The sequence below is a fragment of the Polyodon spathula genome, chromosome 6 (genome assembly GCF_017654505.1).
Source record: "Polyodon spathula isolate WHYD16114869_AA chromosome 6, ASM1765450v1, whole genome shotgun sequence".
Classification (NCBI taxonomy): domain Eukaryota; kingdom Metazoa; phylum Chordata; class Actinopteri; order Acipenseriformes; family Polyodontidae; genus Polyodon; species Polyodon spathula.
In genome coordinates, this window is record NC_054539.1 from 65,087,072 (window position 1) to 65,101,353 (window position 14,282).

General features: G+C 37.2%; 1 protein-coding gene across 17 annotated transcripts in view; it reads right to left on the reverse strand.

The window, feature by feature from the left end:
• Nucleotides 1–14,282, reverse strand: part of LOC121317477 (otoferlin) — a 130,801-nt gene that overhangs the window by 6,972 nt on the left and 109,547 nt on the right. For 8 of the 17 annotated variants that reach the window (XM_041253449.1, XM_041253455.1, XM_041253447.1 and 5 more), the window contains 14 exons: nt 14,075–14,237; nt 13,162–13,292; nt 11,192–11,221; nt 10,515–10,646; nt 10,241–10,316; nt 8,851–9,002; nt 8,143–8,277; nt 7,383–7,520; nt 7,147–7,274; nt 6,724–6,894; nt 6,162–6,322; nt 5,777–5,919; nt 4,834–4,922; nt 3,752–3,850 (listed from right to left, as the gene is read on the reverse strand). In XM_041253449.1, coding sequence (XP_041109383.1) covers nt 3,752–3,850; nt 4,834–4,922; nt 5,777–5,919; nt 6,162–6,322; nt 6,724–6,894; nt 7,147–7,274; nt 7,383–7,520; nt 8,143–8,277; nt 8,851–9,002; nt 10,241–10,316; nt 10,515–10,646; nt 11,192–11,221; nt 13,162–13,292; nt 14,075–14,237 — 1,748 coding nt within the window. Of the gene's footprint in view, nt 1–2,851; nt 3,489–3,535; nt 3,635–3,751; nt 3,851–4,833; nt 4,923–5,776; nt 5,920–6,161; nt 6,323–6,723; nt 6,895–7,146; nt 7,275–7,382; nt 7,521–8,142; nt 8,278–8,850; nt 9,003–10,240; nt 10,317–10,514; nt 10,647–11,191; nt 11,222–13,161; nt 13,293–14,074; nt 14,238–14,282 lie in introns of those variants that run through there. The other 9 variants (XM_041253456.1, XM_041253454.1, XM_041253463.1 and 6 more) reach the window with 4 other exon arrangements.

Here is a 14,282-nt window from a genome sequence, read left to right on the forward strand (position 1 = left end):
TGCATTCCATAGGTACCCAAAGAAGTCCGAAGGATATTAGTTACTGTGTCCTTTGTCAATTAGTTACACTAGGCATATTTGCTGACCCATAAACTAAAGCATATAGGTACAGCAAAAAGCAGTTTACTCAAGCAGTTTACTGTACTTTAAACAATATGAACAAAAAAAAAATAGCATTCATCGTGGTTTGGTAAACTAAATATTTGCAGAAATAGTTATATGCAATTGCACTTTAATTATAATATGCATAAGCTTAAAGGGTTAATATCAATATCAAATCATGTTAAAAACAGTGGACAAAGAAAACCTGTGCAGTGGTATAACTTGCGTAGTAAAGTTTCTAAATTTCAACTAGTATTTTTTCTACCATGTTTAAATTGGCCAACTGTTGGTTATATGCCAATTAGACCACCACAAAACCAATACCCAATCTATATATATAATATATATACTATATATTATATATATATATATATATATATATATATATATATATACACACACACACACACACACATATATATATATATATATATATATATATATATATATATATATATATATATAAATAAATGCATATATATATATATGCATTTATATATATATATATATATATATATATATATATATATATATATATATATATATATATATATATATATATACAGTCGTATATTATATATAAAGGAAAAACATTGAGTGAAATAGCTCGCATCACCCGATTTTCAAGGTGTGATATCTGAAGCATAATCAACATAATCAAGTACAGAGAAACATCACCTGTAATTGACAAATCCAGGACTGGACAACCCAAAAAGCTGTCTACAAGGATGAGCAATACGTGAAGATAATATCCCTAAGGAATAGAAAGACGACAAGCATTGAACTGACAACACAACTGGCAGAAGGTACAGGTGTCATTATCCATCCATCAACAGTTCAAAGCACCTTTGACCATTGTTCCATAGTCCAATTTCTGTAATCTTGTGCATATTTTAGCCTTTTAATCTTGTTCCCCTTTCTAACAGAGGTATTCTTACTGCAACACATCCTTTAAGTCTTGATTTCAAGAGTGACCTTTGTACTGTTGATCTGATGGACAACGACACCTGTACCTTCTAGCAGTTGTGTTGTCAGTTCAACGCTTGTCGTCTTTCTATTCCTAAGGGATATTATCTTCACGTATTGCTCATCCTTGTTAGACAGCTTTTTGGGTTGTCCAGTCCTGGATTTGTCAATTACAGGTGATATTTCTCTGTACTTGATTATGTTGATTATGCTTCAGATATCACACCTTGAAAATCGGGTGATGCGAGCTATTTCACTCAATGTTTTTCCTTATATAATATATATATATGTATATATATATATATATATATATATATATATATATATATATATATATATATATATATATATATATATGTAATATGTTTCTATTATCAAGAAGTACAAGACTCATGGTACTGTCACAATGCTCCCTCAGTCTGGAAGAAAGGAGGTTCTTTCACCAAGAACAAGTAGTAGAATTGTGAGGAAGGGTAATAACAATCTGAAATTGACTGCCAAAGATATTCAAAGTGAAATGGTTGCAGTGGGACTGGGGTTTCCATTTCAACCATAGGTCGAGTACTGCATGATGAGGGAAACGTCACAAGGACAATCACTTAAAGTTCGCAAAATAGCAATGGTTCTGGTCAATGGTTTTGTGGAGTGATGGTAAAAAATCACCAAAAAATCATGCCAAAAGCTCATTGACAAATATCCTAATCATTAAAATAGGTTATTATTGCTAAAGGTGCATCAACTAGCTATTAATTTTTTTTTTCTTGTCAGGGTATGAATACTTTTGAATTAGCATTTTTGGAGTTTTGCAAAAAAAATAAAAATTGCTGAAATCAATAACTGACATCTATTTCCTCATCCACAATAGCAAAACTTTTGCTAAAAAAGATTTTTCCTATAATTATTTGTTTTTGAGGTTTCTAGAAATTATACATTTTCATTGGGGTATGCAAACTTTTGACTGCAACTGTATATATATTACACACACAAACACACACAACACACACACACAAGAATTCAATGCAAACAGGCCAAACATGCTGTTATTTTATGTTTTCGATGACTCTTAGTCACAGCCTTCATGAGAAGCTGGCTTTGAGTGGTGAAATTATTCAAAAATGGAAACTGCATATGCCTGTCAAAATGCATTTTCAGCTTTTAGGTTGGGAAAACTCTATGTAGGCAGTCAGAATGTTCCAGCAATTATCAGCTAACCAGTTTACTGGTTTGCTTTATACTTACATGTTTGCATGAATACTACTTCCAGGAATCAACAACCAACAAATAATAAAAATACAACCATATACACAGCATTTGTAAATACGTTTTCAAAGACTGAAATACATTTTAGAACAAACATTTTACTGTAACAGAATTTTATTAATGACTTAAGCAAAGTTTGACCAGAGCAGATGGCTGTATGATAATGCACAGTAAAACAAGAATGAGGTGCTCTTACTGTCACACTATTGCTAAAATTCACACAGATTAAAGCTAAGTAACTAAATGCATGTATGCTGGAATGTGTGTTCTGAATATGGAGCAAATAACCCAGTAAAACGACTGTACATGCTCTATAGGTGCCAGTTTGATTAATCATCTATAGTTTAATTAAAAGTACATGCAAAACATCCCTGCTTGTAGATTTTTCTATGTCAAGCAAGATGAATGACAAGCAAATAAGACCACACCCATTAAACCTATGCTGTTTCCTTCTCCAAGAAAACTATGTAGATGTATGGATCTTATATTAGTGCTGCACTATTGAGATGTACCTGTTCTGGCCCTGCAGGTACAAAGTGAATAAACTAAACAAAAAAATGAAAATGTAGTATATATTTTGTACATAAAACTGGTGCTGGTTTTTGGTTATTATGCTTGTAGTTGTTATAGTTATATAGTTGTTCCTATAGCTCTGTCATTCTATATTTTAGCTAAATTCAATTCTGGCTATGGAACCCTAACTGATTGGGAAAAAGCACTACAAATCCACAAAGGACAAAGTTCAAAATCAATCAATCTATCTATTTCTCTAATATCAAAATGATAACCTAATCAATTACCTTCCAGCTAAAATGTTAATTGAATATGTTGTTATGGGCCCTGCTAAAAAAGTGGAACATACAGTATTTAAAGATTACTTTGTTTAATTAAATACGGTTATTCATGAAGCCAACAATAATCTGTAAGGTTTTCATGAATACCAAACTTCATCAGTGAAAAGGACCCTACAGTACCTGTATAAACTTAACACAATATTTTTTTGGGGGGTGGAAATATCTACCATTTTTAGAATGGGGAGAACCTCATGTAGACTGCACATTTAATTGGCATGGCCTGAATTGTCTGGTGCAGCGTGCAGGTGACAGAGTGAAAGGGCGGGAATGCATGCTGCTGGTCCCTATGTCCCAGGATGTGAGGAACTAAAGGGGAGAAGGGAGAAAGAGCCATGCAATGGAGTCATCATTACCCCCTGACATAGATGTCAGACATCTTCTCTCCTGTCATGAAAGCATCATCTTCTAGTACTACTTCATCAGTGTTCCAAATAATAACACGCAGCTCATAACTAGACCACAGCACAGCAACAAAACAGAAAAAACAAAAACAAAAGGGAAAGAAAACAGGGTTATTCACACCGACACACACTTCAGGCACACCGAAGGGCTGCTGTGCCCGTACATACCCCCGTACAAAAATGTCACTGGATTTTTCTCCAGTGAAGTAATCATCGTCTTCGAGAATGACCTCGTCCGTATTCCAGATAATGACTCTGAGTTCATATCTGGCAAGGATGAAGGGACACAAGGTCAGAGCACAGGCCATCTCTCCAACATGAGGAATTACTTTGTTCCATATCTCAGGTATTCGTCACTAATTCAATAAGCCCTGTCATCAACATACACAGCATCTCAACAGAACAAAGCCCACATCTCTGATAAAATGTTAAATACATTTAAAGAACTGTTAGAAACTACACAGTACAATAACTTTACAAACATTTAACACTTACCAGCCAGGTGGAATTTTATAAAATTACATCTCTTTAGAATAATGGGTCCAACCTTACATATCAATAAATTATACCTACAAACAGGTTGAAGGTAACTTGCCCCCCCCCCCCATTCATAAGCTATCAACTTGAATGAGAATTTTGTAACTTAGCTGTGAAAGATGATTGGTAGAATTACACATTTCAGTTATTTAGTTATTTAACACAGTGAACTCATAAAAGGAAGAAAAAAGATCTGTTCTCAATTAATTCCAGACAAAACCAAGGGTTGCCAAGAAGACCAGTGAGCTGGCATCTCAAAGTATGTGCAGGGCGGTAGCGGGTCTCAGCTGTATATTGCCCTGTAAGGATTGTGCTCTTTGGTATTAGGGTCCAATGAGAATTTTAAATATTCTAAGAATATTGGGATGGACAAAGATTGGAAATCTGAAAAAATAGGTAACCAAGGTCACGCAGAAAAGGGAAGATTTGGGATAACAAAAACACTGCAAAATGTAGCATTTCCTGGATGAAATACTAGAGTGGCAAAAATGGTAAATCCTAGACTTTTAAAATACACAACATAGATCCTTAGTCATAAACCCTGTATATCCGCTGAGACATGGCTACAATGTTACATCTAGGAAGACAATACTGATTTCCCTGTGATCAAACGTCATATTTTTAATAAGATCTGAACACGTCCACCCTCCTGGGTACAATCCGGCAATCCTGCACCACCTCTATTCCTACTCCATTGCTTTCATGAAACCTACTTCTTTGGTTTCCTGGGTGAAATGTCAATGGCAGGCCCTGGTGCTGGCATATCCATGGGGAACATGTCCACCCACATCTCAACACGCCCCTGCGGAACAATCAGAAAAAACATTCAGATACTTCAGAGATTCAAATCAGCTCACGTAAGCTTTACATACACTAAGGGGAGAATCAATATTTTTTAGTATTCTGTTTAGGATTATTAAACGTAGACAGTTAACAATAGGACTGTCAGGATTCACATGTGGAAAATATATAAGAACACAAGAAAGTTTATGAATGAGAGGAGGCCATTTGGCCCACCTAAGCTATTCCGGTTGCTAGTAGCAGATTGTTCTCAAAACTTGGGTTTTAAAAACATGACTAGGCAACCCATTCCATACCCTCACCACTCTCTGTGTGAAGGTGTGTCTCCTTCCCTCTGTTTGTCTCTACTTAATTTCTAACTGTCTCCTCTGGTCCTGGTTTCTGTACTGCGCTTAAAGTATTGGTTAGGGTTAACTAGGTCAACTCCTTTTAAGATTTTAAATACTTGAATCATGTCCCCTTTAATTCTTCTTTGTTCTAGGCCAGTGTTCTTCACTAATTTTCAGAAGGGGTCCACTGAGACATCGGTGTGAGGGCCGCCACTCCGCCTTTTTCACATTTGTGTATTGTCGGGGGCCGCATGTCAGGGGCTGCACTAAAGTTCACCAGAAGCCGCCAGTGGCCCGCAGGCCTTGCAGTGAAGAACACTGTTCTAGGCTGAGCAGATGCAGTTCATTCAGCCTCTACCACATGTGCACTATGAACACCAGAAACACACACCTTGCCCCACCCTTTTTCGTTTATAAACCCACCTCAACTAAATGCTTCTTCACAATTAAATTTCAATGTGTTTTTTTACTCAGGAAGGTTCAGGAATGCAAACAGTCCTGATTCCTTAGGTTGAGGGTACTCCACCTGCTCGATCCCTGGCTTGTCAGGGTTGAGGAGAGGCCTGGTCTCCACATGCTCTGGAATGAGTTTACAGCCGACGCGAGGGATGTCCTCCCAGTGCTGGAGGGCAATCAGGGCCAGGTGCTCATCTGTGTGCTTCTTCAGCCCTGCAGAGATAGAATCGATACTGTGTGAGGAGGCACCAACAGTGTATCTACCTCATACTCTGATATGTGAAAGGCACAGTAATAAAAACAAATATTATTATTATTATTATTATTATTATTATTATTATTATTATTATTATTATTATTATTAACTTTCGTTTCCAGACTAAAAGAATTTTTTTAAATGTGCTCCTATAAGAAAAAAACAAAGTTAACTAAGGAGATTAAACTACATTTTGTACCGTTTTCATCTTCCAGCTCAGTTGGTCCCAGGAACACTCTGTTTGCCACTTTAACTCTCCCTCCTGGTCCAAAGTGAGGTCCGTCCACCTTGCCCTCTTTACAGAGCTTCGTCAGGATCTGGGTGGGCTTCATGGGGTCCCTCCAGGCATTGTATCCATGGCTAGGAACAAAACATGTAAGTGGGGACAATAGCAAAGGCTAACAGAACGTTTGCCCCAAACTCAGTTGAGCACTGCATGTTACATTGCCTTCTCAAAATTAGCAATTTACTGGCATACATATTTTTACAACAATTTACTGGCATACGTATCATTTTAACCTATTCGGGAAGCCAAACTGGTTATTATTTTTGGCTTCTCCACTTCAACAAGTCATTTTCTAGCAAACTGAAATGCATCACAAATTGATTTCACCACCAAGCCACCACCTAAGAGCTGTGAAAAATAATATACATTTTTTATGATGCTTTGCCACTAGGGATGCTCTGGAGTAAGAGGTTGAAAGCTGTCAGTATGGAAAGGCATGTGCACAAATAAAAGGTCTTTGTGACGCATCCCTCACATGGAATAACTCTGTGCGATGCCACAGGTTGCCCTTTGCTTGCTGTAGTATCGATTCTCCAGGTCAATTTTTGATTCCCCAATGAGATCGTCAGATCCAACTAAATCCCAGTCATAGATAGAGACTGTTAGCATGGACTCCATCGGGAAGGTGGCTTCAATATCAAAGGACCTAAAAGAGAAGAAAACAAAATGCAAGAACAAAAACAAGAAATAATTACATATGAAAGCTACTTAATTCATTTGATATTAAAGCATGCTGATACACACAGACTATTTATGGCTAGCCTTTGACCTAGGGTCTAAATTAGGTTCTTTAGTACTTTGAATCTTTCACCCCAGACCACTCAACAGAACCAAGACTTATCAAGTCCAGTAGTTGTACAGTTTTACCTCTTTCTGTATTTAGCTGAACAATACTTACTTTCCAAAAATGGGGTTTAGCTGTTTAGAAATGTAGTTTTCTTTGTCTTTGATTTCAGTTTTCCCTAGTTTGATAACAACATAGGGGTCAGCTTTTCCATTGATGTCAGCAGGGTGCAAATCTGTGGCCTGTAAATGAAAGTGGAAAGTATTAATTTTTTATTTAAATGTATTCTACCACACAGAGACATATTTTTACGCCTATATTTGTGTTAATAAAAAAAAAGTAGCACGTACCCTGACCACATACACTCTGACTAGTACGTTGACTGGATCGTTGTTTGGGATTCCTTGGAACATGCCAAAGTTGGGGTCAAAGCCAACCTCCTTGGTCACATCCTCTGGAAGCGGGACTTTATATACACACAGAGAGCCCTGCATTAAAGATACACCACAGGTCAATATTCAGTGGCTTTGCCTATTCCTAGCCATTCCTAGTTACCTGCTGAAGTAACACAAGTAAATGCCATTTGTTTAAAACGTTATGAATCCTTCATGTAAGCATTGGCTAAGTTCACTAAACAACTCAGAATACACTTTAACACTGATGCTGCGGTATCTAAACTGGTCTACAGGACGTACATAATGGGATCAAATTATTACTGGATTCTATTGGACCCTGGGTTGCAAGAGGATAGCACCCAAATTGAATGTTATGTTTTTTTATAGTGTTCTTGTTCGGTGATACAGGGTGAGGTCAATTATTTTGAATTTTATTCAAAGGATTTGAACCACTGGATGTGTCTTGCAACCAGTGCAGTATATAAGGCCTATACCATAGTTATGGGCAGAAACAGAATTTGAAAGGGGCACGACTGAGATCATGTCAGATCATCCACAGTACATCCAGGAAATCAAGGACCTCCGTGCCACGGCAAACCTCCTTAAGAACATCTGCTGATGAGTATTAAAGCAGTGCGAAGCACAGCATAGTGTAGTATAACGGTAATGGTAAATCACAGATCAGGTTTGGTAAAACAACGTAAATAAAACTTGCCTTGTATCTTCCAACAATCCTTTCCTCGTCTGTCACGTTGTCATCATCATCTCCGATCTTTCCTCTGTACAGGTTAAAAGCGTGCAGCCAGTCCTCAAAGTTATCACATTCATGTTCCAGTTCTTTGTTGTACACCTGGGACGATGCAGACACAAGCAAGTGGCTCTTACTCTTCTTATGAACTTCTATGATTCCGATAACCCATTAAATACCAAATACATTTTTCTTTGGAAAAATCAGAACACAAGCTGTATTCATTTGATGCATTCTAAATCAATACTTATTCACAAAAAAAAAAAAAACATTTAACAATCCTTTGGCTCAAACTGCTGCATCCTATTTTGAGGACAGTCAAGTTAGAGGCACCTGTAATCAGAACAGTGAAGCTCAACGCGTAGAAAATGGAGCTTTATTATCACTGTTGGTAAGAAAACACTTTCAGTCTTCAGTTGCTTATTTTATATTGATGCATATAAAACCATCTAAAGGACTACATTTGCAGAATTAACAGTTACATTTAGAAAACTATTGCGGTTAACAATATTAGAATAAGTTACTAGAACAATATACTGTAGGAAATGAGAAAATTAAAACAACTGGTAGATGTCAGTTAAAAATGCTCCAAAAAATAACAAAGTAGCCTGTCCTCAAATGACGATAATGGCACTTAATGGGTTTTTATCATAATTATGGCCTAAAAGTACTCACATGTAGCTCATCGATCTTCTGCTTGTTGCTCTTCTCCAACATATCACCATGTTGCTGCTTCTTCTTCTTGTCCTCCTTGGGGCCTTTGCCCTTATCCTTGCTCTTCTCCTTTCCCTTCGAGCCTTTCACATGAGATTCATCAGGTTTGATCTCTGAACACAAAGATGGGGGCAGGGGGCAGGCACAAAGCACTCAAAGCATGAATTCCACATGAAAGTTGACATCATGTATTCGGTCAACAAGCCAGAATTATACTGTACAAGTGAGGTATTACAATAGCTGCTGCATAACTTGGCACATTGTTTGCTTGTTTATTTTATTTGAAAGCATTTTATATGCTTTACAAGGACATGTGGTCTACTGAGATAGTAGAGAGTAAAATCTCTTTGTCCGTGAAACATGATGCTGAGTTTATATTTTTTTATACATATTTGACACATTACTAATTTAGATATAGCTTCAGCTTTGAATTGCTATGTTTTTCTGATGCTGAATGTTATTCCCAACAACGGCTCAGGAGAACTGAAAGTCAGTGGGTACCCCTGATCCCACGACTAAGCCAATTGTCTCTTTACTCTCAGGATGACAAAGGCCAACCCTGCAGGTGTCTAGTTGAGCTCACGGGGCACCTGACCAGCAGGGGGTCAGTCTAGCAAGGTGAGGAGAAACAGTCCCAGTTGATTCTACCTCCCACACATGTGGGAGAGTCATATCCAGTGTGACACCCCCCTGTAGAATCTCCAGAGATGATCATTTTGTAAATTTAGTGTTATCTTTATCCAGCACAAACTTTTGCTATTATTTCTCCTATTTTTAAATGTGCCGTTAAATTCCATCTTGGCATATACAATAGCTTTCTCGTTATCTTTTAATTGTAGTTACAGTTTTATAGAATAACATATAGAATAAAATGTTATTTGGCACCGTCAAATGTCTCTATTTTTAAATCTATATCCAAAAGTAACTTGTTTTTCAGCCAACTTTCATGGTAGTTAATAGCCATGCTAATTACATATGACATCAAGAAACAGAATGTACGAACAATAGCAATGCGTGCCCACCAACAAAAGCAACACATGCTCAGAGACAGCACTAGTCTTAAGCAGATGAAATGCAGACACATAGATGCTAAATAAACACTGCAACAGGCAGTCTTTTTAAAGGAGGTTGTGACAAGAGGTTTTGACATACATACTTATAACCATATCATTCCCATGCAGTAAAGTCTAATTAAACCACAGCCAGCAATAGATAGATAAGCTAGCAGCTTGACAGCCGTTGTTTCAGTCTCTTCCACCACTGCAAAATAACTCTCTTAAAAGTTGATTGTGAAGCTAAAAGAGCAGGGGGGGATGACTCTTCTTCTTCTTCTCTTTTTCAAATGAATTACCTGTGCCCTCTGCTGCTATCTCCATGTCTTCCTTCTCTTCTGCTTCAGCAGCAGCTGCTTCTTGTGCTCTCAGTTGCTGTAAAATATTTGAAATTGTAACAGATGTAATTAATGCGCTGGTACAGTGAACTGTTTACCTCCTGCTTCTCCTGGTGAGGTGATACTGTCCTGAAAATCTACTTTTCAGAAGTTTCTGTGGGATAGCTGAGCTTGAGAGAGACCTGTTTTTAGGAGCATTGGTACACTAGCAGCTGGTCTGAAGTAAAAGACTCACTTCTTTCAAGGTCTCAATGGAGGCAAAGTATTTGGACCACCAGTCCAGCATGCTGTCATCAGGCTCTTCCTCCTCAATCTCGTCGCCTTTCTTCTTCTTCTTTTTCTTTTCCTTCTCCTTGTCTTCTTCAGGCTAGAGGTAAAAACCGAAAGAAACAGTGGAAACGCAAGGCCGAGAACTAGTATGAGAGGCTATGGATACAATAAAATCACCAGAGCATATTCTATAAAAGCACACACATTTTATCTAAACTTTTTTTTTCCTTTTAAAGAGAGTAGCGACATTCCTGGTTATTCTTACTCCTGCTACACATCTCTCATTGTTTACGACTTTAATCGGTAAAGTCACCTGTCAATCTAATTTGGTAGACGTGGCACCATCAACCAGTAGCTTTTCATTGTTAAAACCCTGACAAATTTTTACACTTACAACTTAAAGCTTTGAAACAGTGTAAAAAGTTGTCAGGATTCTAACAATGAAAATAAATGACAGGTACGTTATTTAAACAGGTGTAGAAACATGTGGGGATGAGCAGCGCTATAAGAACCCCACTACTTTAAATGGAGATCAGTAAACCATATTTTTGCATCATTTGAGGCAGACATACTTGGTACTTTCAGTGGCAGTGAAATGGTTATACTTCATGATATTTAAATTTAAACCTGGTTAAAACTTACCACATCAACTTTAACAACAGCATCAGAGCTCTGAGGTTAGAAGCACACAAAAAACAAAATTAAATTCAATTAAGTGCTGCAAAATAATAATAATTACACAAACACAAATCACACAAGACATTGTAACATAAAAAATGTGTAAGAATATTGCATGCTTTTATAAATAAAGAAAGAAAACTGCACACACTATAGTTAGGGGTCTGCTTAAATCACGGTAAATTTAGGTATTTTTCGCGAGTAGGTTATGGAATAAAATTAGGGTTTTGCTGACATTTCGCAGACCTGTTTAAGCATTAAATAAACGAGTAGACAATATTTCAGAGCACTATAAAAGCCTAAAAATAGTGGTACTTGCTTCCTTACTAAAACACAGTGCTGTCATTTGTTAAAGGCAAGCATGCAACATCCCCCTGCAGTTGCTGCCTACATTCTCTGGGGTGAAGACTCGCCCATACATTGAGACTGCACGCCTGCATCCACTGAATTGGTTGGAAGTGTAAGGCAAAGTTTTTCCAAGTTTATACAGATGTGAAAATTGATTAGAAACAGTCCCAAACTCGGTTACTCGAGGGCATCTGGCATACTTTAATATATGCAGCATGTTTGTTGTCATGTTATTTGTACCATGCAATAATGAATTTTATTAGTACCGAGTCAAAACAAAGAAAAGGTGCCTATACAGGTCTAAAATTCTAACTGCGTTTAATAAGCAAGCAGCAGGTTGTTTGAAGCGAGGTGGCTGTGCTAGATTGTACCTGTAGTACTGATTTAACTTAGCTACAGCCGACAGCAATACTTTTTGTCTGCACTGACTTTCCAGTTTGCTTTCTGAAAACTGTTTGTTTTACGTTCTGTTTAGCAGCCTCTGTAGTACCCTTTAATTTAATGTGTGATTCTGGAGCGAAACAGCGATCCAAAGACACATTACAAGATGTGCAAAACAATTACCTCCATCTGCATGTAAAATTTCTTTGGGAAATATCTTGACACGATCATCAGCAGAAATATACTTAATTTTTTTTTGCTTTGTCGTCCATTTCTGGTATTTTACCTCCGATGCTCAAAACTAGATTTTAGCAACCTAAATCAAAACAATGCAGCACTGACTTTGTCCCACCCCCTACTGTACGGTACAGGTCACAGAAAAGCAGTACAGATGCACTGATAGGCTGATTAAAACACCATTGTCATTTGAACAATAAAGAAGAACGTCAATCGCTTTGGAGTATTTTGTAAATGTTATTTGTCTAAGGACTTTTTTTTTTTGCCTAATTGCAATGCACACAGGACGGTGAAGGAATAAAAAAAAAAGCCTATCTACCGAAGGAAGATATGTAGTTTGCATCGCTTCCATAGTGCAGTAGCTCATTTAAATGAGGTTTCTTTTTTTCTCTCTCTCTCCGTACTTGTTCGGTATTCATGGTGACCCCTCAATTTCCAGATTTCCCCAAATTGCGATTTAGGTCGACCCCTAATTATAGTAAATTATCTATATATATATATTATTATATATATATATTATATATATATATTAATCTATATATACATATATATATATATATATATATATACACACACACACTCACACAATACATTATTTCAAATTTTAAGAAATTAATCATTATAATTCATTCAGAGTTAAGTTTCATTATTTCCTATAGCTTGTCTCCAGCTAGTGTTCAGATAGATTTACTGCAACATTACTGTAAGTGAACCTTGATTTCTTGAAATTTAGCTGAAAACTGGTTACAGACAGTTATGAGTATAAACATATTTTATAAAGGCATATTTGAAGTGATGGATGAGGAAAAATGAATACGACTCAGTAGTGGAGCAACAGAATTCAGTACCACTCACAATGATTGCTAGCTTCCTAAGTAAATTAAACGTCACTTGAAACTATTTCCTGTTATTTTATGAAAAACAACAGAAGAAAAGCCACACTGTGAACCAAAGCTCTGAGGTCTTACAGAGTCCAGCTTGACACATGTTTCCATCTTCTTGATACGAGGCTCGGGTTCCATGTTCACTATTATTTCACCTGTGGGACGAGAGTATGGGCCCCCGTTTGTCAGTGCCAGGCAGCCACTCATCAGCTTAGCTTGATAAGCCAGGACAGGAGGCCACAAGGACAGGATAGTGGGAGGGGAGAGAGGAGAGAAGGGAAAAGGAACAGACAAGTCTGAACAGAACTGTCAAAGAGTGACGGAAAATCTGGACTGCACAAAAGTTAAAATTGAGCATTGAAATTTGGAACAATTTCCTATAGCTGTCTCACACGGACAGTATAAAAAAAAGAAGGATTACCTTTTCATAATTGAAAATAGTTGCACATTGTCAATTACTTTTTGCTTAGTTTGTTTTTAGTATTTCTGGTGCTGTACACTATATGATGGAGTGCATGGATGTTACAAGGAATGTCAACTCTCAAGACCCACCTGTTCTCCCTTGCTTTCATGCTCTTTAAGCCTGATATCTGCTATTAGCTGCTGTGACTACTATTTCACGTATTATGTTACCATCATGTATTGTGCACTTTGCACTGTATTTAATGTACTATTTCATGTATAATGCTATTATCATGTATTGTACACTTTCAATTGTATTTAATGTACTATTTCATGTATTATGCTACAAACATATATTCTGCACTTTCCAGTGTATTTAATGTATTATGCATTTATCAGTATTTGAAGTATTATAGATTTTCTTCTTGTTACTGCATCTTGTAAAGTGCTTTGTGATGGTGGTCCACTATGAAAGGCGCTATATCAAATAAAGACTGATTGATTGACTGATTGATTGATGTGTGTTAGGGACTCACAAAGCTACTCCAGAAAAGATGCCTCCTTCTGTACTGCACACATTGCTCTTAAAGCATACCTGCAGTGGACCAGTTGCTCGCCGTCTTGTCTGGAGGCCTGTAGATGAATTTGCGGAGTGAACTAACCGCGTGTGATCCCACCAAGGTGTACCTCCCAAAGGCACGGCAGTCCACCACTCGAATGTTCAGAGGAGGGTGAAGAAGCTCATTCTCTGGGAGGTCCTGTGTTGATTTAAACAGAAAGGGAGAATATGAATACAGAGCAGC